General features: G+C 36.4%; 2 protein-coding genes across 2 annotated transcripts; both read left to right on the top strand.

Annotated features, from left to right (window-relative positions):
- The first annotated feature begins 540 nt into the window (after nt 1-540).
- LOC306886914 (extracellular matrix protein 1-like) lies at nt 541-8977 on the top strand. Its single transcript, XM_079444283.1, has 11 exons — nt 541-860; nt 1190-1234; nt 1958-1993; nt 2200-2256; nt 2341-2406; nt 2647-2915; nt 4271-4476; nt 6398-6659; nt 6773-6978; nt 7580-7667; nt 7847-8977. The coding sequence occupies exons 1-11, from the start codon at nt 803-805 to the stop codon at nt 8018-8020; spliced, it is 1467 nt and encodes a 488-aa protein (XP_079300409.1). The 5' UTR covers nt 541-802; the 3' UTR covers nt 8021-8977.
- A 789-nt stretch (nt 8978-9766) lies between these two features.
- On the top strand, nt 9767-27812 carry LOC306886917 (phosphatidylinositol 4-phosphate 5-kinase type-1 alpha-like). The gene is made up of 16 exons (XM_079444288.1): nt 9767-9846; nt 16118-16152; nt 17720-17800; nt 18913-19043; nt 19332-19449; nt 20070-20222; nt 20381-20680; nt 21117-21340; nt 21516-21599; nt 21681-21729; nt 21834-21915; nt 22408-22569; nt 22833-22968; nt 23089-23151; nt 23672-23759; nt 23859-27812. Exons 1-16 carry the CDS (start codon nt 9801-9803, stop codon nt 23859-23861), a joined length of 1755 nt encoding a protein of 584 aa, XP_079300414.1. The 5' UTR covers nt 9767-9800; the 3' UTR covers nt 23862-27812.
- Nucleotides 27813-27911: the final 99 nt, after the last annotated feature.

Genomic DNA, 27911 nt, shown 5'->3' with positions numbered 1-27911 from the left:
ATAAATAGGCTTCTTATCACTGTAAAAAGTGATAAGTTGACTTAACTTTAAAAAATTGAGAAAACCCGTTGCCTTAAAATTAAGTAATTAATAATAAAAAACTATAAGTAAAGTGAATTGTCAATTGTCACAACTTTTTTTAAATTATTATTATTTACTTAATTTTAAGGCAACGGGTTTCCTCAATTTTTTAAAGTTAAGTCAGCATCACTTTTTTACAGTGTTATAGGCTTAGCCTACTGGAATGAGAGTGTCAACTATGTAGGCTACCTTACTAAATTGAATTAATGAAATAAGACATAATTAAATGTAGGCTAATTAAACGGAATTGCACATGCACGAACAAAAATATTGCGGAAAAATCAGATATTGTTAGTCATTGACAAGGCTTTTGGAAAACTTTCCCATAGGAATATGTTAATTCAATTCACGCCCAAGCAGGTTTAGATAAGCAACTCCTGTAGATCAGAATTGGGAAATGACATGGAAATTAGTGTGTTTTTGGCAGCCTACTGCCCTCCTTTCCGTCCTCACCCATCTGACTTATTATTTTCTGTTGTTAGGCTGGTACAGGATAGGACGGAGCACGTACTGGAAGGCAAAAAAACAACAACAAAAAAAAGTGTGTCAGCAAGTCTGCGAAATCAGAAGAGAGTCCTCCTCCTCGTGATCTCATTAACTTGACGCGTCCTGGAGGGTTTAAAAGCTGAAGAGCTGAACGCTGAACACACGGTCAGCGGGCGTCGCGTCTGATACACATAACTTCAACCGAGAAGTGTTTGCTGAGGCTACATCTCCGACCATGAGCTCCGGAATTTATCTGACGCTTTTACTCGCTCTTCTGTGCGATGCATCGGAAGGTAACGTTAAATCCATATTTTTTAGGCCTGCGTCACGCTGTTTTTATGTCGTTAGCACAGAACATAGCTCAGAGTAGGCCTGCTTTTGCATGTATCTTATGCTCCGGATTTATGAAAGGAATATAAATTCCTGGGGCGTTTACGACAGCAATGATTTGTTGTTCATTTGTCATGTTTCATAAGGCAGTGTTTGTGTTTGAGTGAATAGATTTTTTTTTTCATGGATAAGTTACCAGAGTTACGTAAAACATGCTTGCAGATGTTCTCCAAGTTGCTGTTTTTTCCCCTTTCCCTCTAATGACTAATGCCAATGTGTCCTACTTTTCCAGACTCTCCTGTTCAAAGAGAAATGACTGACACGCTGATTGATGAAGGTCTGTTTGAATTATATGATAAACTTTATACCATAATCACAGTTAAAAAAGATCTCCCCAGCATAATTGTAAATATCAGCACATCAGCTACTCATTCCTGCTGAAACTAAACAAACTGTAGAAATCATCAAAGGAATGGTATTGGTTTTAATGGAAACTGTAATGTCCTTGTGGGTCTCTACTGGTAATGTGTTGTGTTTTATTGGTGGCTTGTTAAAAGCACTAAATCCTAATGGAATATGTCCTAAAACACACCACAGGAAAGATGTTGTTTTTAATGGTTAATAGTTGATGTTTTGTAATGGTATTTGTAGTGGAAACATTAGAATTTCTATTGTTTCATATTTAGATTAGCATGATTGTGAGTTTCACCGCAGTTACTAGAAGTAATTAATTTAAGGCAGTTATTATACAACATACCATTCAGACAAAAAATGGACAACGACATTTGTATATTTTGTTCAAAAGAGCATTACTTTACATGTCACCAACACAATGTGCAGATTGAAAGCTGGTGTGGCTCATTGTGATCTGAAGTGTCACAAAGTCCCCTCATATTCTGTTAAGTTGAATTTGGTGAAGTGAGTGGGCGATGACTTCTACAAGTGTTAACTGTGCCTCTTACATCGCTATACTTCTGTCAGTAGTAGACAGTGGACCTTTTTTTTTGCCAACTAACTTTCTCTCGTTTGAATGCAGTGACCTGATTGTTCTTATTTGCAGATGGTCTTCAGCAAGATTTGCCGCTTACTCGTGAGGGTAAGGCCACGATCAGTGATTGCTTGTTGATTGATCAATTGGTCTGTTTGTAATGGATATGTTTTGATTTGTTAAAATTAATGTTGACTTAAGAGGCAAAACTTATATTCTTTTGTAGATGTTAATTTTTCCGCAATTTTACCAATTTAAAAAAAGCATTTTAAAAATATGTAAAGCAAGAGTCTACACTTTCTGTCTCATTTCAGAGCTGGACTTTTTGATGCTGCAGAGACCAATCATCCCTGACCTTTCCAAAGTGATGGGTGAGTGATCGCTTGCGGTTTCCATTGCGTGTTTCTCAATTAATTTGTTGGATGGTGTTTTAATTTCCTGGGCTTTGTGTTTAGCTGCAGGCTCTTCAGACACGACGCAGAGAGAAGTCACAAACTTTCACCCTGAGAATGTCCCAATAGGTACAGTTGCATGCTATGTATCTTGGTTTGGGAGCTGCGATTCAGTTTGTCTGCGTCTCGACGCCGGAGCAAGAACTTGGTGGTCTTTAGATAACCATTTTATGTTTATATAAAATGCTCTTCCATAGTGTTTATGAAGCCCTGGACTCAATCAATATAGCAGCATTTTACAGACTTAACTTGTCAACTTTGGTGTAATTGGTATTTTTACATTTTAAAAAATCTCATCTGCCTCATCAGGTCGCCCAGTGTTTGGCCCTCGCTCCATGGGACCCAGGATAGTTCCAATGGTTGATTTCCCCCCAGCCTTTCCAAGTACAGGCAACCTGCAAGATATCTGTCGGTTCAGTAGATCTCTGGTCCGGTACCCTGGGGACATGTTTCCTCAGGATGGATTTGGCCGTGAGCTTCGTCAGGCTGATGCTATCAATCAACTCCAGTCCTGGTACGGTGTCTGCTGTGGCATTAAGGGAACACCGGAACAGCAAATCTGTTGTGCTGAACAAGCGGTGAGTCTTAAAATTATTATACCTACTAATAATAGGTGTAGATTTCACAGGACCTTCTGTCAAAGCTGATATGTACCTCTGGTAGTTCTGTTTTAATACAAGTTGAGAACCATTACGTTAAAGTTTGTGTATGAGTTCCACGCCACCAAACTAAATGAAAGCAGCAACACATGAAATGGAGTGCTGCAGTGATGACATTTTTGTAGGCCAACCTGGAAGTTAACATCACCCTTGTTCTCAACAAAACCTCATGTTTTTTTCATTGGCTTTTGGATCATTGCGGAAAATAAGTTTCTAACATAATTATATAATTGTTCTGTTTTGTTCAACATGATCTTCACAAATGAACACCTTTATGAAATTTCACCGGAAGTAGAAAGCTAAATATGGGTTAGGTAAACGAGCTACAACAGTCACATGATTTTAAGCTTCTCTCTTTCAGTCTTTAAAAAAAAACAGGAGTTAGATTAGTTTGCAAGAGTGATTAAACACGAGGTTATAAAAGCAGATTAGTGAAGATGGGGTTTAACATTGTATAATTTGTAATGTCGACAACCCCTGTAGTCCCGTTTTGTTAGCAACCACCTATTTTAATGCAAGTAAATGCTGTATAAAAAAAAAAAATCAAAACTGGGTGTTACTGATGGATTTTGTTGTAAAGCATGAAAATGTGCTCAGCTTGCATTAACTCAAAACTTTTCAACCAATTGACTTCAGGACTACAGAAGCTATAAAGCTAAAAAAAAAAAATCTAGTGCTAACATGTCATCCCAGAAGCACTCTGTTGCCTTTTTCCAAACGGGTTTCCCAAACACGCCTGTCATTTGTCAATCCAGCACCGAACCTCTGCCATTGAGTTGCAAAACAAACGGCAGTGTAATTTGTGCCATTGCGTCACAGTGCGTGTTTACACTCGCATCTGGTTTAAATCCAGTTCTTAACTGCTTTCAAATCCCTCCCATTACTAAAGCAGAGATCACAGATCGAGGGGGATTAGCATTTCACCAGAAAATACGTTTCTTACTAAATCCTATTTAAACGCTGGCTTTTTTTTTTTTTTTTCTTCGTTCTATTGTTTTTTTTTTATATGGACATTGTACATGAGAGCGCAGACAATCAACGTCTTTTAGACAATCTCTGTTTTCATTTCAATATTTAGTCTTTGGTCGGAAAGTATTCAAAACCTTGGCAGTCTGAAATGGACCAATGTCAAAGTAAACCGCTTTGACCGTTTGCGCGTTTGTAATTCTCATAACTGTTGCGGTTGCTCTCTCGGTTTCGTTGTAGATGTACCTCATTGTTATAGCGTTTTTCCTTTTTGTAGATTTCTGATTTTTGTCTTTCCAATCATTCAGTGGAAGAAGAGACTGTCTGCCTACTGTGAGGAGGAATTCTCTATCAAGACCAGTCACTATTTCTGCTGCAAGAAGAGCGGGAAGGCCAGATGGAGCTGTTTTGATAAGGAGGCTTCAGATTCTTCATATCACGTCTCTGAGGCCTCAAATGGCAACCCTCCACAAAAGATTCGAGGCTTCAAATATAACTCCAGTGCTTGCAAAGGGTAGGTTTTTACTGGAGGATATACGGTGTGTTTTTAGTTGGGCTTTTTTTTTTTTTTTTTTTTTTTTACAATTTTCAAAATCAATGTTTGTAATGCTACCTGACTGAATCGCAATGAATTGGATCATTCAAATGTTATTTTTACCAGTTACTATATTCTATATTTTGTACTGTGCTTTACGACATCAGTATTACAGAAAGATGTTAAGAACATTTGTAGCTTTTACTTTATGGTATATATTTCTGTAAAGCCCTGATCTCACATTTGTTTCATAATGGCTTCCTCTTCATGTAGTTTACAGATCTAAAAGCCTCAAATGAAAATGTTTTAAAGTTGCATGACTTTTTTTTTTTTTTTTTTTTTTTTCCCCCAAATAAACTTTTTAATACAGTCATGGAAATGCCTATAATGCTGATGTGGTGTACCACTTTTACTGTATTTTTAAATTTATAAAATGCGCATACAGTATTTGGTGATGTTCAAGCTTTTTCCTATCCTCTGGGAAGGTATGGTAATGGTCACGCACACCCTATAGAATATGTAGGCACATGCTCTTATTAGAGTATAAAAGATGACTGAAGAAAAGGGAGATGTTCTTTTCATTCAGCTTTACTACCCTGTGTAATTGAGCTCGAGTAAATCTACTCTCACCAGTGCCAGTGGCTCCTGACTAGTTATTCTTCAAATCCTGTTGGACTTCACATTGGTTATGCCACATGATAGATGTTCACATCAAACAATGAAAAGACTGCTTAAAATGAATTCTGTACAACATTGAGAATAAAATGGTTTTCTAAAAAAACTGTTTATTTTTATTTATTTTTTTTCTCTTCTGCTCTCCTTCTATAATGATATCTATGACACAAAATAAAAGGAGGCATACTGTCCATTTCTGATTTAATGATGAAAAAAGTAGACTGAATACCCTAATGTGGCTACCATTGTAAATGGGCACATGAGCAATAATTTAATCTCCCAGCTTATGTTTTTATAACGTCAAAGCAATCAAGAACTTTAATTGATGTAGTTGGACTCAGTTGTATTAAATTTTTTGGCTTCAATAAAGTTAGATGTTTGGGTATTAACACACAAAGTACATTTTTAGATTACATGACTATATTACATTAAAAATGACATTCTCAATGCGATAATCTCCCAATGGATGAGATGCATACGGTATCTTGTAAAATGTTCTCCAATGGTTAGACCACGTGATACTGTATATGGTTTAAAGACGCATAATCAGTGACCTAAACAGAAAAAACATCTTGCCTCAAGTTCACTTTCACATTTATTAAGCGATATGATTATATAGTCAGTCCACCTGAAATTCAAATTTGGCAAACAATAGCAAAAATCCAAGAAGTTCAAGTTTAACAAAAGAGAAGTCTTCTAAACCTTCTACATTTCCAACAGTCCCTAATATACTGTTGTATGATGTTACTTCAGGTCCAGACAAGATTCATTTATATACTGTGCAAAAATACCAAAGAACAAAAGTCTTTTCAAAAGTATTTTATTTGCATTTAAGTTTATTTCAATAGGTCTGTCCAATACTGTACTACTCATAACTGGGCCATTGTACCAGCTTTTTTTTTTTTTTGGACGCCTTAATCCTTAAATTAGCAAAATATTTTGCTAATTTATATTTGTACAAGGCGAAGTAGGATTTTTTAAAATGTAGTCAAAAATGTAGCTGGAGAGAAAAAGTATGTGTCATCTTAACCCATAAAAAGAAGAAATTAGTCATCAACAATGGTTCATATTCTAGTTGTAGGTGGTGATGTAACAAATACTCATTCGTCCCACCATGAAAATAAGCACATTTAGGGTTGCAAATGAGACAGAAGAAAAGAAAAATGAATAGGCAATGTATAAATACTTAAAACATGCTCAACTTGCTCTCTCTTTAATCATCCAGCTCATTGGTGGCTTCTCCAAAAGCACTTATGAAGCAGACGAAAGTTCCATACGTCAGCTTTCCACCTGGCCGTCCCGATTCCTCCAACATAGAACATATCTGTGCTCATCGCAAGATCCGACCACGATACATGTCCAAGTGTCTTCCTCGTACTGGCTACAGCTGGCTGGTCCGTCAATCGAAGGCCATCAATGTCCTGGAGAGAGAATACAACCAGTGCTGTAAGGAGAAAAAGAGCGAACAACGCTGTGCTGAAAAGAAGGTAAAGAGAAAAAAATCACAAATGACTCAATTCACCATTTCTGTACTCATGAAGCTGATTTTTGTTGCTCATAATTAGTAATAGTCATGAGTATCTCTTTTTATCTGTTTCAGTGGAAGAAGATGGTTGATAAGTTTTGTAAAGATGAGAAGAAAGCCAAAGGACAGCAGTTTGAGTGTTGTGGAAAGAAGAAGGGAGAAGAGCAGTACTCCTGTTTTGCAGCTTCTGCTCCAGATCCAGAATATAGATCCACTGATGGAGAACTCAGCACTCCAACCCTCGAGACATTATGCCATACACATACAGCTATCCAGAGCATGTAAGACCCTTTTCATTCAAAATTGCACGTTTAACTCACAAGTTAGGTGTCGGTAAGAATGTTTAGTTTGCCAAGGCATTTATTTGTTATAAAAAGCTACTTTAAATGCTTTCTGTTTTAATATAATATATATATGCACGAGCCATTGGAGAAAGTCATGTGTCATGTGTTTTATACTGCGAGAATATTCTGACTTTAGGTGCTGTTGAGTAACACATGCCATTGTTCTCTTAAAATATTTCCACGAGATAATATGCAGCTGTTTTTGTGCTTTTATTATCTATGTTTAGGTTTATCTATTTCCTTTCAGACAACACTGACCATGAAAGCTAATCAAAACAAGGAGAGTTAAAAAACAATCTCGGCGTGGTTAACCTTGTGCATGGCAAAGCATTGTCAAGGACAATGAAAGTCCAAATCCAAATATAGGCTATATTTAACTAAACGTCTGTTTTTTATTGTGCAGAGTTTAATTAATTTAATTCAAAGACGGCTTATTTTTGGTTTTAGCAACATGCACCAAAATGTAGGTACTGGAAAATGGAAATATTTCTAAAATATGTCAAGAATTAGTAACTGAAATCTAATTTATTGCCCACAGGAAGGGTTTCCCCTTTTCTGTGGATCCAATGGTTGAACGGTGCTGTCCTCTAGTGTTACAGGAGAGACCTGCATGTATAGAGGCTGAGGTAAGGCCAAGATTGCTGGATTGATGCATGATTAAATCGAAATGTAATTGTAAACAGTCTCTTTTTAAGAGTGCAAATGGCTAAAAGATTAAACACAGCAAGAATGCACATTTACTCACATAATCTTATCACTGGCTCATTGTTTTTATGTTAAAATTGTCTGTATTATTTTCCTCTAGCTTGACAGGCACCTGAATGATATGTGTAAAGCGAAGGAGCTGGTGAAGCCTCATTGCTGTGCACCCAAAATCAAAAACCGTGTCAAATGTGCCACAAAGCTGCTCCTGCGCTATATCGGCAAGGCGGATAAAGACAGCAGGAGGAAGAACTGCCCTCAGCTTCTGGTGGACTGAGTCAGACAGAATCCCTGATGCTATGAATGTTGATCATTTATACAGAACGCACACATTTCAATATATGTACACTTGAGCTGAAGCAAACCTGTACCGCTTTTTGTTTGTCTTATAAAATGCATTTTATATGTCTTTTATGCAGTTTTATTGCAAAATGTCTAACAGATTACCGAGACATTTTTCAGCATTTTTTTTATAGAAAAAAGAACTGCTTGGACAGTTCAAAATGTTTTGTTTCCCCTCTGTTCCCAAAAATATAACAAATTATATATGTGTATAATATATAAATAAAAAGTCTTCTCTGATTTTATGTTGTTCTCGCACAATATGATTTACATTTAAAATACTACATAAAACAAACACACACGCACACATATATACATATACATGTGTATATTTTTCTTGTTTTGCCTAAATATCATATTTTTAAATTTAGTACTGTCCTTCAGAAGCTACAGAAGATACTTACATGTTTCCAGAAGACATGTTTCCATGATCTTCAAAGTTTTCACGCCCCGGCTCTTAATGTTTTTCCTTCTGGAGCATCAGTGAGCGTTTGAATCTTCTGTAATAGTTGCATATGAGTCCCTCAGTGGTCCTCAGTGTGGAAAGATGAATCTCAAAATCATACAGTCATTGTTGGAAAGGGTTCAAATACACAAAAATGCTGGAAAACCAAAGAATTTGTGGCACCTGAAGTATTTTTCTGAAGAACAGCAGGCAGTTTAACTGTTCAGGAAAAACAAGTGACTCATGAGTAACTATCACTAAACAAACAACAACAAACAAACACAGCTTTGGATCGTTCAGGTACACAGTATTAAGAATCAAGTGTATGTAAACTTTTGAAAGGGGTCATTTTTATCAATTCAACTATTATTTTCGCTTGTGGACTATGTAAACAACTTTTATGTGAAATATCTTATTCAGGTCAGTACTAAATAAACAATAACATGCATTCTGTATGATCCCTCTCATTTTGGTAAAATAATTAACATTTTGCAGACTAAGGTGTATGTAAAGTTTTGACTTCAACTACTATATTATGCAAACAAAAACTTATTTTGTATGCGATTATGTATGTGTGTGTGTATATATATATATATATATATATATATATATATATATATAGTGAACACACAAAACATACATTTAGACAACGATATAATATAATACTATAATTGAAGGGGTGGTTTTCTTATATTTCAGGCATAAACAGCCTGACATAAACAACTTTGGGAGACTAGTTTAAACAATCATAGGGTGTTTTTTTTCAGCAGGGAGTTGTCTCTTTTTAATTTTAAATAACATGCATTATAACATGTACTTTTTAAGATTTATTATTTCAAATCTAAACAATTATTTTGTTCCCAGTGTTCAATGACTTCAAGTGTCATGCATGCTCAACCTGTCCAAGATGTTATGTGTTCTGTGAACAGTTTTGTTATTTTTAGCACTGTACATAAAGGCTTGGCCAGTTTGTTTCTCAAACTAATGGGACGTACGTGAACGTTCACTAGGCAAGACTGTTGTCAGTATCTATACACATATAAAGCGCGGATATTATACATTATCATTTGGATAAATGAGACGTTCGTATAAAATATCTAATAATAGATTGTGTAAGTTGTTAGAAACGCTTTTTGTGGTATTAGTTATAGTGTCAGTTAAGTCATCGACAGTAAAGTGTGCAGGAGAGTCAGACCGAGCGGAAGTGGACTCCAGTCTGTGTGTCTAGTTCCGGTCAGGGATCGGGTCCAGACGGTAAACCCGAATCAAAATGGCGTCCGCCGGTCCACCCGACACGGGCTTATCCGCCCCTCCAGGTAAATTAAATCATTATGTTTCTATAGTGATATGGAGTCGTGTGTGTTTTTTGTGTTTTAATGTTGATCTGTTGCCGTGGATCCACTGTTTTTACGAGCACTGGAATGATTCAGTGTGTTTACTGCTTTCAATCAAGCCTTTTGTTCTACAATATAGCAAAATACGTTTATCTATTCTAGATATTTGTTTGTAAATATAACATATATGTAACTTATTAGATATGTGTTTGTGTAATTTATTGAATTAGTTGATCTATGATGTGAAGGTTTTCCTGAAATAATCCAGATCGTTGATGTGGATCTGTGGCTAACATGCTATTAGCTAACTAGCCCAGCCATATCAAACAAATAACAGAGTTTATATTAAAATAAATAACCCCTACATTAACAAATACAATTCAGTTAAGAATCATTTTGGTTGTTTTCTATTCAATTTGTTTGTTTTGGACTTGCTGCTCGTTTGAATGAACCATTTTCTATAAATTTCTCCCTATGTGTCGACAACTAACTGCACGACACCCTAATTTCTTATTTATTTAGATTTCTTTTTATTTTTTGAGAAAATTACAGATTTGTTTTTAAATTAGAGCTGTTAGCGTTTGGTCAAATATATCCAAACTGCTCAGAGATCTTCAGTTTTTAAGTAGTTGGCTTCTTCATTTGGTAACATTCAGTTTTTCATGATATATGTATGAGAAACGACATTATATATGGAACAGTAACACCTTTCTCTAATAAGACGACGACAAAACTATATTTAAATATGTAAAACTGGCTCAATGCTAGTTAAGTTAAATACTCAGGTTTAAGTTTGCATCAGTGTGCTAGTACTTTCCACAGTCGCACCCATAATTATTGAATAAGGTACAATTAAAAATGAGTTTTCTCGTTTAATGAAAAAACGAAAAAAATTGTATAAGCAAAATCAAATGTGTATGAATAGGGTTTATGTAACAGTGACATTAGGCAGCATTTTATCAGGAGTTTAACCAAAAGCTAAGGAGTTCCCTCAGTTGGGTGAGAAAATGTTTAGTTTGGCTTATTTGTGCTTCATAAAGATTTGCAGGAATTTATGTAAACTGCTTTTGGAGTTTAAAGTTATTTAATCACTTGGTGCTGATTAAACCGTGGCAAACATGTAGTCTTAATATTAATTACACTTATTTGGTTTGAGAATGCTAATCTATTTCAAGCGTTCATCCCTTTGACAGTTGAAACTGTTTGTGCTAATTGGTTATTTTTCATTAACGGTGCTTGTCCTGCGAGTGGTTATTCTCTTCAACTCTCTGTCCGTCTTCACTGACCACTGAATAGAAATAACATCCCTTTGGAGATTGACTTCACTAGTATAAGGTGCTGAAGTCAATCAGGTGGTCATTATTTTGGTGGTTTTGTCTGTTAGCTCAGAATGTCATGGTATTTTGTGTGGGTAACCCACTTTACGACATAGTTAGTGCTCTATTGGAAGTATTTTTAGTGCTCTCAGAGACACGCACACTGTCTTGATGATGGCCCAGGCTGTTCTTTTGCTCCAAATATAATGTGAAAATGGGACAAAAATCAGCTCGCTTGCCCAGATGAAATGGGACAGACTGGTGAACCTCTAAACCTCAAATCCCATCTCACAGGCAGCACATCTTTCCACAATTCATGATCTCAAATGTGTGTTTGTTTCCGTGTGCATGAGGTAGAAGATTTGTTCCCTACCACTCTTGAGAGAAAGTGAATCTCTTAAGCTTGGCCTAAATATAGACTAGCTCAAAAGATGAGCCATGTGTTCTCTCATAGTGGTCATTTCACTTGCTTCGTGGTTTAAAGATGTAATGCAAAACAAAGCCAGAATTTGTTAAAACAATGTTTTGATGAAGAGTATTATACATTTATAATTATGTTTTAATTTTGTGATATGCTTGTTTAACAGTGTTATAATTGTTTTGTTTTGGTGTTATTCATGTGTCATTACTATGAGACAACCTGAATTTCCCTCTGGGAAACCAGTCATCTGTCCGTTCGTCAATGCAATTATTCAAAACTGCCGTCCATCTATCCATGTACCCATTCATCAGTCCATGTATCCATCTGCCCACCCGTTCATCCTTCCATCCATCCATCCAGTACTCACTGATCCATCTGTCCATCTTCCCATTCTTCCATTCTTGTACCCATCTGCCCATCCATCCATCCGAACAGACAAACCAACACCCACTCATCCAAACAAGCAAGATAAACAACCCAACAGCCACTCGTCTGAATAAAGACTCAACCATGTTGTTAACAACAAACAAACACTCACTTATAAAAACAAACAACAAACACCCATCCAGACAAACAACAAACACTGACCCATCCAGACAAACAACAATCGCTCACCCATCCAGACAAACAACAATCACTCACCCATCCAGATGAACAACAATCACTCACCCATCCAGATGAACAACAAAAACTGACTCATCCAGACAAACAACAATCGCTCACAACAAACAAACACTCACTTATAAAAACAAACAAACACCCATCCAAACAAACATACACCCACCCACCAAAAACAACCAAACAAACGCCCATCCAAACAGCAAACACTGACCCATCCAAAAACAACCAAACAAACGCCCATCCAAACAACAAACACTGACCCATCCAAAAACAACCAAACAAACACCCATCCAGACAACAAACACGGACCCATCCAAAAACAACCAAACACCCATCCAAACAAACATACACCCACCCACCAAAAACAACCAAACAAACGCCCATCCAAACAACAAACACTGACCCATCCAAAAACAACCAAACAAACACCCATCCAGACAACAAACACGGACCCATCCAAAAACAACCAAACAAACACCCATCCAAACAAGCAACAAATACCCACCCACCCATCCATCCAAACAAACACCCAATCAAACAACAAGCACTTACACTCACCCATTCAAACAAACAACAAACAAACACCCATCTAAATGAATACCCATCCAGTTTCTCAACCACTCAGAGAGATAATTTTAGCACACACTGGTCTAAGTGCTGACAGTTTGGTCCCCATTAAAATAACCGTTTTACCCCTACAGATCTAAGGACTCCATTTTGGAGGCTGTTGGCCTCTCGGAGAGGTACATGCATGGCTCTGTTGTGCTGTGTGATTTAGAGACTCTAAGTGCCAATTAACCAAAATTGCTTGTCTCTTGCGTGGTCTCGTTTGCAGTGACGATTTAAGCTTGATGACTGGGGGGGTCGGTGGAATGTAATGAAAGTGAAAGCTGTAATTGTGACTCATCTGTTTGTGTAATTAAGGCAGATGGGAATAGGAACTGATATTTCAGACTGATGATGAAAGGGTCCAGCAATCTGTGGGAACAAGTAAATATATCTCAGTTCCTGGACATTGCAGCACGGATAAAGCTTTACATAGGCCAAGTACACGTCTTTCAGAAGTGAAAACCAAATTCAAATACGGTAGTGAATCCCCTAATTTATCATTTTGTGCATGTACGGAACAGAGCGATGATTGACAAAATGATAACTGAAATTGCTTGTGGTTAAATTTGATTGTCAGTTCACCTTTTTGTGCTTATCTTGTTCTGTACACACACAGTTCAGTAATTTATGGTAGTGGCAATCGGATTCTACAACCAAATTCACTCCCGGTCCCGGAAAATGTATTTGCAGAAATTCTGCTGAGTGTACGGAACTGAAATGAATGGAGCTGTTAATGACGTAAAAGCGTTAGAGTTGTGGTTCAAGAAATTACAAGAAAGGAGGTACGTCTGGACTCGGTGTTACCAGATCTTGCTTTTAAATACGGCAAATAATAACAAGCCTATGATAAACTTACATCCAAACATCTTAGAAATAAACCACATACCAACATATTGCAACCTGCCCCTGCCACTTTATGATCACTATACAATGGAATGCTAAATGAGCTGAGCAAACAACAAGTACAAAAATGCTTAAGAAGCATTGCTTATAATGAGTGGACATGGCAACCCTCTTTATAAAGTTGCCTTCCAAACATAAACAAAATCTGACGGCTCTGTAGATGGTGGTTTAGTTAAAACCGCAGTCTTTGGTCGCTGTAGCATTACTTTGGTCAAAAATTGCAGATACCAAACTCACGAGACTGCATAACTTTGCTTTGGTTACAGTGATGTCGATTATTGTAATTTTGGGGATTCATTCCCCTATTGAATTGCAGTTGTCACTTCTGAAACTGTACAGTGTGTACTTGACCGTATTGTACTGATGTTCATGCGTATTGGTCTACATCATGGTGAGATGGCAAGGTAAGCAGTTGAATGCTGTCTCTTTTGAACATCTGTCATGTTGTTCAACCTTGACTTGTGTGACAATATCTCAAGTCCTTTCACATATCTTGATCTGCTGGGCATTGAAATAACCTTTATCTGTCCTCACTCTAACTTAAAATAGCCGTTGCTATTGGTTACTGCAAGAATTTTCAGTGGTTGGAAAGCATGTAAAAATGGGTGAATTACCTTCCATGCATTTTTTATGCAGTTACGTAAACGTATCTGCAATGGCAAATATGTCTCATCTGTACCAAAGAGATGATCACGATACCACAGCAATGTTTTTCCACCCAAGATGGAAAGTGGTGCTGGTAGTCATGAAGTGGAGGCAAAGATCCTGTGCTTAAAGAGTTTGACTGATATGGTAAAACAACTTTTTTCCCTGGTGCAAAGTATTTGTTGTAATCCTAATTTTGACAAATGGGTCGATGAAAAATTTAGATTAAGTTAAAATGAGCTAATTTTGGTAAAATAAAATAAAAATCATAAAGAGGATTCTTGGAATATTACATAATTTGACCATTTTATGACAAGGCATGGCTTGTTGGTGTTGTAAAATATCATGGGGTGCAACTCCATGAAAATATAATGATATTTATGAAAAAAATATATTAATAATAAATAAGAAAAAAATTATGTTTAAGATGTTCACACATGTATTCAAAGGACAACCACTTTTTTATCTAATGATTACACCACAATATTTTTTTTATACTGAAGATATTACAAAGATTTTGAAACCAATGACACCAATATTTTTCTTAATCGTAGACACTTATATATAAGTAATTTTCCTCATATGTTGTATATGATATCTCAGATCTGGTGTGTGTTCACAGAGAATACAGTTACTATTTCTGTAGGTTGGATTCTAATCTTGATAGTGTGTAATAATATCAAACTCTTGGCAGGGTTGAAGTCGCTATGCTGGTGCGTCTCAGTCTGTTTGTTTTGACGACAGGCAGTGTTGTATAACTTCTGTCTCGCCTGAAGGCATGCGATCATTCTGAATCAAATGCAAAACAGCATTGCCACACATTGCCATTATAAAAATATGAATTTGAGGCCTCTGGGTGTTTTAGACTGTGATCCTGTCCTGTGTTGTTTATTGAGTGAAGCGTCCGCAAAGCATCTGCTGTGACAGTCTGCTGATCGTCTAGCACCCCTGGTGTCATGACAGATTTTGCCCCCTGTGATATTGTCTGGTTGTAACAACTTTACCTTTTTTTCTAATGGAGAAGAGATGACTGACAAATTTTGAATGTTTTAGTATTACAGGATGTACAAAACTACATACACTTTAATTTAAAAGTTTGGGGTTAGCAAGATTTTTTTGTCTAGCCTGCAATTATTTGATCAAAACATAATGCTGTAAAAACAATTTTGTGAAATATTGTCTCAATTCAAAATAAGTTTTTAATTTTAATATATTAAAATGTAATTTATTCATTTGATAGCAAAGCTGAATTTTCAGCAGCCGTTATTTCAGTCTTCAGGGTCACATGATCCTTCAGAAATCATTCTAATATGCTGATTTGGCACTCAAGGAATATTTCCTATTATTATTAATGTTGAAAACATTTAGTGATTCATGATTTGGTGATCGTGATTTTCTTTCAGGTTTTTTGATAAATATAAAGTTCAAATTGAAATGTTTACTAGCATCAAAAATCTCTTTACTGTCACTTTTGATGAATTTGATGCATCTTTGCTGATTTCAAGTATTAATTTCATTTTCATGACTCCAAACTTTTGAACCATAGTGTATAATTAAAAACGACTAGTAGGTAGGCCACCTGAATGACAAATCGACTAATCAATGATATTAAAATGTCCAGTAATATTAGACTGGCTTCAGGTTGGAGGAGAGAAACAGCAGGAATTGTGAAGTTCATATTGTATTTTTTACGTTGATTTTTCTTTGTTGTTCTTTCTCTCTCCCTCCGCCTTTAAAGGGTCCAGTGGAGTTCGAAAGATGACCATGACGGAGGTAAGACTGATCTCATGTTGAACTGGCCAGTTTGTGTAATTCATCTTATTACTTATAGCTATTTAAATTCTAAATGTGGTGACTCTGCAGTTTCGTTTATCATTTCGTCACTTCATTTTTTTTCCCATTAAATCATGTTACTGTTCTTTTTAGATTTACAGGCATTAATCTATTTGTGTCAGAATGACCTAACTGAAAGGGAAGCACATATTCAAATGCATACACAATCAGAGCAGAGATCATAACTTACACCTGATAAGTCTTCCCACCACATAGTGGGATAGGTAATCTTAATACTTCTGTGCTAAAATGCATGATATAATTCATTCATTAATTGGCTAATAGTCAAACTTAAATTTGATATATTAAATGAAAACATTGAAATAATTAACATTCAATGTTTTTGAAATCAAAGTTCCTTTTTCCTGGTTCTGGAGAGCCACGGTTTTCTAAACTATAAATGTGTAACTTCAGCTTGGCCTGCTGTTGTGATCTGAGCAACTAGTCAGTAAATATATGGATTTAATTCTCAAAAAAATTTCATGATTTTCTCTGTAGAGGGTTTAATAACGCACAGTAACAGTTTTCATTTCATCTCTAGGTAGACCTAAATGAAAATTATGACTTGCCATTCACTAAATGATTCAGATATCAATTATGTTACCATTCTGGCAGATTCAGTAAATGATTTGTTAGAATAATGATGATGATTTAAATCAGGAATCATTTGTAGATTCATTAAAAGAACTTATTCATAAGAACTTACTCACATGTTCTGGAATTATACCCAATATACACTGTTTTTGCATGCAGTCAGCGATGACAATTCAGTAGCAAAATATAAAAATATTTTAATTTCAAAGTTCGCTCTTAACGTAGTCGGCTTTAGCATCAATTCTATGTTAATTCATTATTGGCGTTAATTTTTTCCATTTTAGAAGTGAAAAGGCATTTGATGCCATGCTGTATAGTAAATATAGTGATCTCTGAATGGTTAACATTTCCCTTTAGTCAAGAATTTATGCACAATATAGTACAGCCTCTCGCTTTATCGCTAAACAGATGTCAGGTTCTCACTGGTTTCTGCTGTCAGGGATTCAGTGTTTCATGCAAACATTTTCAGCTTCCCTTGTTTTCTCATCTCAGTTTCTCATCTGTTAGCCAAACACTATTAAAATCTCCGCTCAGTGTCCACAGTTTCATCCAAGTCTGAGTGTATTTTAGTTGCTGGACATTGGTAGAGGAATGTGAACACATGAGCCCTGCAGGCTGAAGTAAGCTTGACTTACTGTTACTGTGTTGATCAAACAGTCATGTGAGAAGGATCTTGAACAGGGCAAATATTGACACACACACACACAGAGCACTCCTTGTCAATTGAAGATTCACATCAAGGCAGTGAGAGGATGAACAGGAATGTGTGTGACTCAAGGAAACACCCGACAAACAGAAAGTTAAACCTGGACAGAGTTGAGGCCTCTTGAATCCACTCTATTAGCATGAAACCGGATGTTTTTTTTCTGTTCCCCTTTTTGTCACTCATTTGTGTCTCTTTCACTCTAAATAGGGGCCGGGATCATCTCAGAGTATGAAGAAGACCATCGGTCACCGAGGGGTTGACCCCACAGGAGAGACAACTTACAAAAAGGTTAGCTTGCAGTCGGATGTGTCATCTGATAACAAAGGAAGGGCAAGAGAGGGAAACTGAGCTATAAAAAAAGAGGAATAGACCAAAGGGTGGAGTTGGAAAGGAAAAAGAGATTATAAAGACACATTCTGAAATGTCGATGATGACGTAAAATGAATATCACAGTGATTTTAAGGCACTTTCTATTTTTTTTTGCCCACTGCATTTCCTGGACAGTGGACAGAGAGTTTTTTATAAAGTAATTTCATGATGCATCCTTATAATAAAAGCATGTTTACTTGTTTAAACTTAGTAGCAAAAACTGTTTTAAAGTTGATAAGTTTGATTCCTTTTCATGAACCTATGAAATGGTCTGCTTTAATCACTGACTCAGTGAGTCATATTGCTTTAACTTGGTTTTTTATATTTGATGAATTAGGACATTATTATTTTTCATCTATATTACATATCTGGTCAATATTGCTGCTGATCGCTATGTATTGTTAAATTGATGCACACAAAAATATGAGGTTTTAGTGATAAATTGTGTGGAAAACATGGCTTTTTTGCTAGAAAGACCATGTAAATATCATAGAAATGGTAGACAGGATGAAGGGCGATTATCAGGCACTTGACTTGGTTTGAATCTGTGTTGTTTTACGGTGTTGTTAGGATATACAGTATAATTATGCCTTTTATATTGAACATTTGAAAATATCTATGAGACATGTCACTTTTTTAAGAGTGGTTTAAAAAAAAATTGTATTTTGCTGGGCATTTACATTTTTGTGCATAAATTAAACATCAAATATATTTTTTGCTTTTGTTGATTTAGTCTGGAAAACATGCTTTTTCATTGGATTTTAGTTGTTGGCTTAAATATTTTGAATAAACACACTTTTTTTAACTACATTTCCCACTCACTAATAATGACACATTCCAGCATTTGTTTTTACTGGAAATTACAGTTTTATTATAAATGCATTATCTTCCCACACCACCTACATAACAGCTCATTTGTAGGTTATTTAAAACAACCATTGTGATACGCGTCTAGTGATTCCCGACTATCCTCTCTGTTTGCACTTATTTCTCACGCATTCTCTCACGTGTTAATCTTTATTTGTCTGTAGACGACCTCATCCGCCCTCAAAGGTGCCATCCAGCTGGGTATCACACACACTGTGGGCAGCCTCAGTCAGAAAGCAGAGAGAGATGTTCTCATGCAGGACTTCTATGTAGTAGAGAGCATCTTCTTCCCCAGGTGTGTACGAAAACATATCCCACCTGCGTAAATATTTCCCAGAAATACTCAACCATGTTCTATAGATATATTTGAGTATTTATGGCCATTTAAATAGATTTAAATTGGTGTGCTGACTGTTGTTAAGTCTTTGTGTCTATAAACCAAGTGAGATGCCAAACATATCAGAGTTATTGGCCAGTCAAACCTTCAAATTGAATAATGGGCAGCCTGCCAGGGTTATATAAATAAATAAAATTTGAATAAAACAGAAACTCATAACCCTGTCTCTGTTTTTTCCTCCTGCAGTGAAGGAAGTAATTTGACCCCAGCGCATCACCACGGTGACTTCAGGTTTAAGACCTACGCCCCCATCGCCTTCCGTTATTTCAGAGAACTCTTTGGCATTCGACCTGACGATTATCTGGTTAGCTGAACCACAAACACACTCATATCTTGAGGTCTCATATAATAAAGCAATAAGCCCCAAGAAGCTTTGGTTTACAGTGAATTTATAACCTAAGGGGCGTTGTTAGGCACAATGTGGAGCAGAGTGCCTAAAACCCCCTTAGCTATTATAAATTCACTGTAAACCATGTCTTCACAGGGCTTATTGCTTTTATAAAATGGTAATTCCATATACGTAGCAAGGTTTCACAAAATAAAACAAAGCAAAATAAATGTAATGATATTAATAAAAATACAATTCTTTCGACAAAAAACGTGGTTCCTCAGAAACGGTTGTGGTTGCAACAAAGTGGTTGCAGAGCAGAAACAACGAGGTGTATGTTTGTAGAGTCATTTACAACCATTCGAATCAGACCAACCAATCAGAATCAAGGACTGGAACTGTCTGTTTTGGACAGTTTATAAACTGGTGGTTTGAGAATAAACTCATACAATAAGTTTATTGACCCATTAAAAAAGTTTATATAAAAATATAATAAATCTTTATATAAAGATTACCGTATGATGAAATATACATTAAATAATATTTAAATATATATTGCTGATATTGATGCGTTTTTGTGGTTTTTCTTTCTGCAGTACTCTCTGTGTAATGATCCTTTGATCGAATTGTCCAACCCTGGAGCGAGTGGATCGATATTTTATGTGACAAGCGATGATGAGTTTATTATTAAAACAGTGCAGCACAAAGAGGCAGAGTTCCTGCAGAAGCTACTGCCCGGGTACTTCATGGTGAGTTTTACTCACTCGTGTGCATGTACTTTATATACGCCTGTCTAGAATGAGTTCTGTTTAATTTTAATCCGAAACACAATACATTTTAAGTCAAATTAATGTCAATTTGGGAGTCAACTTGTGTTATTACAGAATTCTTCTCCTTTTCTCCTCAGAATCTGAATCAGAACAAGAGAACGCTGCTCCCGAAGTTTTACGGCTTGTATTGCGTGCAGTCGGGTGGAAAGAACATCCGTATCGTTGCAATGAATAACCTGTTGCCCCGCAGTGTGCCTATGCACCTCAAATATGACCTGAAGGGCTCCACGTATAAGCGGCGTGCCTCTCCTAAAGAGAGAGAGAAGAGGGTCCCCACTTACAAAGATCTGGATTTCATCCAGGATATGCCTGAGGGCATCCAGCTAGAACCAGACAACTACAACGCCCTCTCCAAAACCATCCAGCGGGACTGCCTGGTGAGCATGCATGCTTGTGTTTGAGTGTTATTGCATGCTAGTTTAAAATGCTGAATCCACGATTATTATGATCATGATTAGTGCAAATTATGCGAAAGACTGACTTAGACCAATTTTGTGATCTCTATTTGTTCTTCATCCTTTTTTAATGTATTAAATTGTTTTGTTAGTAACATATATAAAAGTTAAATGTTGCATTTTATTACTGTGTATAGTTTAATTGGGGCATATAAATGAAAATGATCATTTTAAACTAGATTTTGTACTATATGTTATTTTTTTTTAATTCAGCATTTTGAATCTATTTGGCTGCAGTAGTTTAAAAAGATGCACCCTGTGTCACCATTTTGGGGCAAATATGTAAATATACACACATACATATTGAATTTAGTTTTTTGCTCTTTTGTCCAATGTGATCCATCTCTGTACTTGACAGCTGCTGCAGAGCTTTAAGATTATGGACTACAGTCTGTTAGCGGGGATCCATAATGCAGATCAGGCATCTCGTGTGCGAGCAGGGATAGTAGAGGGCGGGGGGTCCGAGGGGGCGGTGACGCCAGACCACAGGAGGCCACAGGTTCAGAAAGCTCTCTACAGCACCGCTATGGAGTCCATACAGGGAGAGGCCAAAGGAAAAGGAACCCTGGAAACAGAAGACCAGTTAGTCAGCATCTTATTTTTTCACCCACTTATGTTTTTTGATTTTCGATGGAAGTATTTCTATGTATACCTATTCTGTCTGCTATCTTTCTATAATCCCTTGTATGTTTTCTAAATTTGCCTGCAGTCTATGGTAGTCATATTTAACACATCCAATTTCATGTTCTGTCCGTAGATGGGGAGGAATCCCTGCACGCAACAGTAAAGGAGAGAGAATACTGATTTATATTGGGATCATCGACATATTACAGTCATACAGGTGACTACTCGCAACAGTTGAGTGTGCATGTTTACATGCTTGTGACCATCATTAATATCTCTCCTTTTGTTCTTCCTTCAGATTTATTAAGAAAATAGAGCATTCCTGGAAGGCATTGGTTCACGATGGGGTAAGTCATCAGCTCCTGTAAGTTACTTTAAAGCAAACGTTAGTTATTTTGCACTTATTTGCTACCATATGAGATGAATAGCATTTGTCTCATTTACGTTGTAGGACACAGTCTCTGTACATCGCCCTGGATTCTATGCTGAGCGTTTCCAACGTTTCATGTGCAACACAGTTTTTAAGAAAGCACGTAAGTTTAAAAAACATCAGCTTTAATTTCCAACAAGGGATAGTTCACCCAAAAATGAAAATTCAGTTATCAATTACACACTCTCATGCTGATCCAAAGACATTCGTTCATCTTTCAAACACAAATGAAGATATTTTTGAAACCTGAGAGAGAGTCAGAAAGCTTCAAAAAGTTCATAAATACATTGTAAAAGTGATCCATATCCACGATTGAAAAAAAATGAATTCTACGTCATATAAAGCGATTGTGTCTTATTTTTATGATGTCTTTATGAATTTTTGAACCTTAAAAGTTTTGGTGGAATGGGACAGAAATCTCTCAGGTTACATTAAAAATACTGTTATTTCGATCAAAAATATTATGGGTTTGAAACAACATGAGGGTGAATAAATGACAGTTTTCATTTTTTACTTAAACAACCTTTACGTTTTTAGACATTGAGCTTTTAATATTTTTGCTAAGTCATCATCCTATCCCTCTCTTTGTTCTCAGTAAAATCATCTCCCTCAAAGAAGAGTCGAAGTGGCTGTTCGAGTGTTGTGAGACGGCTTCCAATGGGAAGCTCTGCTTCTGCTCCCATTGGACAGACAGTCGCTGACGCCAGACTGGTGTACCGTATTCACCTTAACCAGACCGATACAGAAGGAGAGAGTGGTGAGTAATCATCCCTGGTTTTGAATTTTCTTCATTCTTTAAACAAGAGCTGGGATATTGCAATAAATCATCCTAACCTTATATAAAATGTTATATAAGACATTGTGAATTTATTTGATGAGTTGATAGAGATTCATTGTTTTCAAATATTCTTGTGTATGACTTTAATCTGAGATTCAGATGTACTGTGAATAGGCTTTTATAGTGTACTTTCTTTGGAGCATAAATAAAATCATATCTCCCTGTGTGATGGCTGTTCTCAGGCATGCAGTTGGGCAGACCGGACCTGCTTCCACAAACCGATCCTTTGGCTGGAAGCTCCAGTGAGTTTGCCTCAACAAATCTGCCCAACTCCTCACCAGGCAGCACAGGAATGAAGTCGTCATCACCTCCTCAAAGGTACCTCCACACATCCTCTTAATCTGTCACTGTTTCTCTGTTTCTGTGTAGTTTATTGTAGTATTTTTTGCCTGTTATGGCTTCACTTTCCCATGTATAATTATGACTGCTCATTAACAGATCAGTAGGGGTGGACGTGCACAAATCTGCAGTCATTGAGCCTGACAACAGTGCCCCTCACAGGTAAAACTAAACACACACTTCTCACCTCACCAACTTAAACTGTTAAAGGGGCATTCTTTTAAAAGAAAGTAATACTATTATTTAGCAAGGATGCATTAAATTGATCAGAACGGACAGTAAAAAACTTTCAGTGTTAAAAAAGAATCCTATTTCAAATAAATGCAGCACATTGATAAAAATTATAGCAAATTATAATGATTTCTGAAAGATCATGTGACACTAAAGACTGGAGTGATGCTGAAAATTCAGCTTTGCATCACAGGAATAAATTAAATATTAACATATATTAAAATGGAAAACGTTTGTTTTTGATTGCAATAATATTGTATAATTTAGTTTTTACTGTATTTTTGATCAAATAAATGCAGCCCTGCAAACATCAGAGACTTCTTTCAAAAACATGAAATTCTTACCGACCCCAGAACTTTTTTAGGCCGTGTATATAATGACAAAATGTTAATATGTGGGTGAAGTAAATATGTGTAGAGATCGTTTCTTCATCTCTCGCTCTCCTCTTCAGCCCTGGAGCCGAATGCTTAGATGAGCAGTTAAGTAACGAAGATGCTGTTTCTCTCAAAGACATCATCCCAGAAACTGACATTTGTTTTGTAAGTTTTAAATGAACAAATTTACATACCTAAAATATTTTCATTCTGATCCCAAAATTTAGTTTTATTAAAGCCCAAACGCCTTCTCTTTTTTCCCAGTAAGAGAGCATTTAAACGAGATGGACACCGAAGCTCAAAAGAGATGAGGGGCACTTCTGAGCGCTGGTATGATGGGGATTTTCTCTCAATGGGAGCTTCGGAAAGAATTCCAGGTCTTCAGCACAATGAAATATGTTTTAAAAGTGAGTGAGAGACAGAGAGAATGAAGGAAAGCCACTGAGCGATGCGTTTTAGTGGCTTTTTCTCTTTCTCTTGCACAGGGAATGCTGCTAAAACCAATTTTAACAACAAAATTATTAGAAAAGTGATCTTTAGTATCTCAGTCACACTTTACTGCCTTTGTTCACACTTAAACATTTAAAACAGAGCAAGCAGGATGCACAAACTCTTTAGTTTTCTCTTCCCAGCTAGTGCTGGGAGGAAAAAACACGTTACACAGTTGGCAACACTTTATAGTATCGTTGGAGGCTATGTTGCATACATCTTTATTAGCATAGATCTTTATTTATACAGGCCTTTAAACCTTTTGATTCTCTCTGAACTGGTGTGACTCGGACTAATGGCTGCTAGCGCTCCAGTACACTTATCTCAGAAGGCATTATGCTGTGATGGAGTGTGTGTCAGAGATAAGCAGACAACTTACATTTCTCAGTGGCTTCTGTATATACATATATGAAGGTTACACATAGGAATACATATATTTTGTTATGACTTTTGTTTGAGTAAATCTGATGAGAGCATCTCATTGGTGAGTTTTCCAGCTCTTTCTGTGTTTAAGACAGCATGCGCTGTGCAACAAAAATAAGGGGGGGGGGGGTTTGGTTTTGAATCAACCAAAAATGATTCCCACTTTGTAAAAAGTACATGCATTTGAATGTTACAGGAAAAAATAGCTTCGTATATTCAAAATATCCCACATTCAGGCTTAGTATTTCATAGTTAGTTGCTTTACGATTGCCTTCTTTGGTGCCACTAAGTAGATTTAGATTTTTCTCTCATTTAATTCAGATGCTTGGTTTGCATTTGAATCTCTATGCATCTGTCTTTTGCATTTTGTTTTTTCCTCCACTGCCCATACTCCTCCATACTGGACCAATCAACTGTCAAGGCGGAGAAATGGACGGCCCTGCTTGCATGCCATATTCTCTCTTTTCAATGCACATATTGCTGCCATGCCAAGGGCCCCTAATATTTGTGTACTGTGTCTGTGTACATAGTTCTGTAAATATTCATTCTGTGTTCCTGTACGTTTTAAAAAGCTACTAATGTGCTCTTCTGGTACAGCAGCTGTTGTCTTTTAACTAACTATTAACGAGTAGTCTGAATGATTGATGTTCCATAACGTCTTCCAGTCATCTGCCTTAATGCAGCTATTGAAGGCAACGCGTTGGTATAAAAACACTCATTTCTGCTGGATACAGAAATTACATGGCCTCCAAACACTTGGACCAACATCAAAATGCTTATGTAAAATCATTTCAGATCTACCTGTTACAGATGAATTTGTCACACTATGCATGTTTACTGGCCCTTTCATAAAACCTAAGCATTTTCTAGCATTATACACGATGTAGTGTGTAGACAAGATTGAAGCAATTTGAATTTAAGAACTGTAAGATGAATTTATATTCTTCTAACTGTTTGTAATGTCGATAGATGCAAAATCTTAAGATCATTCATTGCTGATTTCCAACTGACTGGATGTAAAATCCTTTAGAACCACGTAAATGTTCTTGGGTACAAAAGAAATAGACACTAATGGGCTTTACCAGGGCACATGTGAACACTTTAGTTTATAGAGGAGCTGGAAAGAAAACCGAAAAGCCTTCGGCTCAATAAAAGCTCTCAATGAAGCTTATCGCTTCCATTTGGCTCATAACGTTTAACAGAGGAAATGGGCTTTAATGGATCTATCGTTAGACAGGCATTACTTACAGTTTGTCTTTGGCTGTTACTCAAACAATAGTCTGAGCAGAAGTCAGGCTTGGATACCTGAGATATCGCAGTCTTGAAGTATTTAGATGAAGGGCTGACTGTAGTCGAACAGTATTGTGTCAAACAGTCGGTGAACCGCAGCTCTTAAAATCATGCAGGTTTGGGACCGAAGTGATCTTTTGCAGAGGATTTGCTTGAAGAAAATGCAGATAGAATATGCAAAGAAAGTCTTTCACAAGACTGCATTGAAGAACTTTTCTATACAGCTTCACAGTGGATGCCGTATTTATGCATATTCAAGTTGTTTTTGATATTTTTACATGTTTGTTAAAAATCAAATTGGTAAAAATGTGTACCTGTGGACAGAAGTTATAGGGGTTGGGTTAGGGGGTGTTTTTAAGTTACATTTTTTTTATTGCTCTTTTGGTTTGAAGCATTTCAGCGACTTTTTGAAGTCTTTGTCAGATATTACACATTAAATCATGTTACAGAATATTTTGATAATGCACCTTAATGCTGCACAAAACTAAAGTTCAATCTAGAAAAAATGATCTACCCCACAACAAGCTAATATCACTAAAAACTAGATCTAAACTTACAGCTTATAATTTGAAAGTGGCACTGATTTTGAAATCAAATGTATGCTATTTTACAGGCATATTTTCTTTTTTTGTGTCACACTGCAGGGCTTTGACACTATTTCTAAACTTTAATAATTTGCGATCATTTGTGAATGTCAGAAATGACCTATATTAACATTTCACTCCAGAGAGCTACAGTACGAATAACAATGTCCTGATTAACATTTTTACATTTTATAGTCCATTTTTGTCCCCTCTCTGTTTAAAGTTACTGGGTCTATAAAGATGTTACTTTTATGAAACCTTGCACACAATGTTCTTACTCATTTCACTTTCCAATGTGGTGCTATTATTTGCTCTGTGTAATGCCTGATTGGAGGCTCTAAAATAACTCAAAAACTGATCTCTGATCAGCTCTCAGTGGCTTAATTTCACAGTTGGCTTGTGGGGTAGTTTTTATTATTATTATTATTTACTCGTCACAATTTAGGCCTCACTCTCATTTCTGCTTCTCTGTGGGGTTTTTATTATTTATGAATCTGTGCTTATGGTTACAAGACACAACAATCACTGCCTTTCTCTGACCAACACTCAGTACTGATTAAATAATCTATTATTATGGGTTAGAATGATGTTACGCTCCTCTAAACCACACTAAAATATCCTAACATCTTGACTTTTAAGTTCCCAAAAGTGAATCCTTTGGTCTGGAAATAATACAAATGTAATGAAAATGAAAGTAAAATTGTGAATGCAATGTGAGGAGTCAAAAAGAGACCGCTATGCTTTGTCCAGTGTTTGTATTAATACAGTGAAACAGATATTTGCACAACAGACACAGTGCACACCGGACACTAAACAGACAACCAACCTACTGCAATATGAACGTTTCTGCCAATGTATTTCAGTGATTGTATTGATTAAGAAATGTCTTGTTTCTCTACTCTTTTTTTGTTTTTTCTTTGTGGACCTGTATGGATTTTGGATTCTCTATGTACCGTAGATGATTGTATGCATTATGTAATCTGGCAGAAAGCAGTTTCTGTGATCTAAGTAGTATGTATTTTATTTCGGGTCGGAGGGAAGTTGTTGACAATATAAAGCATTTTTGTATTTTATGTGTTTAGAGTATGTCCATAGTTAATATTCCTATTCATTATAAATCTGTGAAAGCGCTTCCTCAGCTTTTCTACATGTGAATGTCTGGCGGTGTCACAAACAATGACTGACAACCGTAAGTGCTTCGAGGTCTATATTTTTACCGGGCCTGTATAAAACGTGTATATAATATGTATATGAGCAAGTCACGGAAATGCCTTTTTCTTGTGTGGTGTTTGCAGCCTGTTTCTCCTACCATCTTTCAGTGATGTGGTGATGCTGTTTTTTCACATTGTCTTTCTGATTTAAAAAGAATAAAATATTTTCCAAACCATTGCTTTTCTCCCGTATTTGTGATTTTTCTTACCCTTTAAGAATCAAAATAAACACACCAAACATACACTGCAATATATAAGTGAAATAAAAACCTTTATCTGAAATGAATACAGCTGAAATCAAATAGAAACTAGACATAAAC

This window comes from Barbus barbus, assembly GCF_936440315.1.
Source record: "Barbus barbus genome assembly, chromosome: 21".
In the NCBI taxonomy this organism is placed as follows: Eukaryota; Metazoa; Chordata; class Actinopteri; order Cypriniformes; family Cyprinidae; genus Barbus; species Barbus barbus.
The sequence above is the reverse complement of the archived record's forward strand: the minus strand, read 5'-3'. Positions and strand labels throughout refer to the sequence as shown.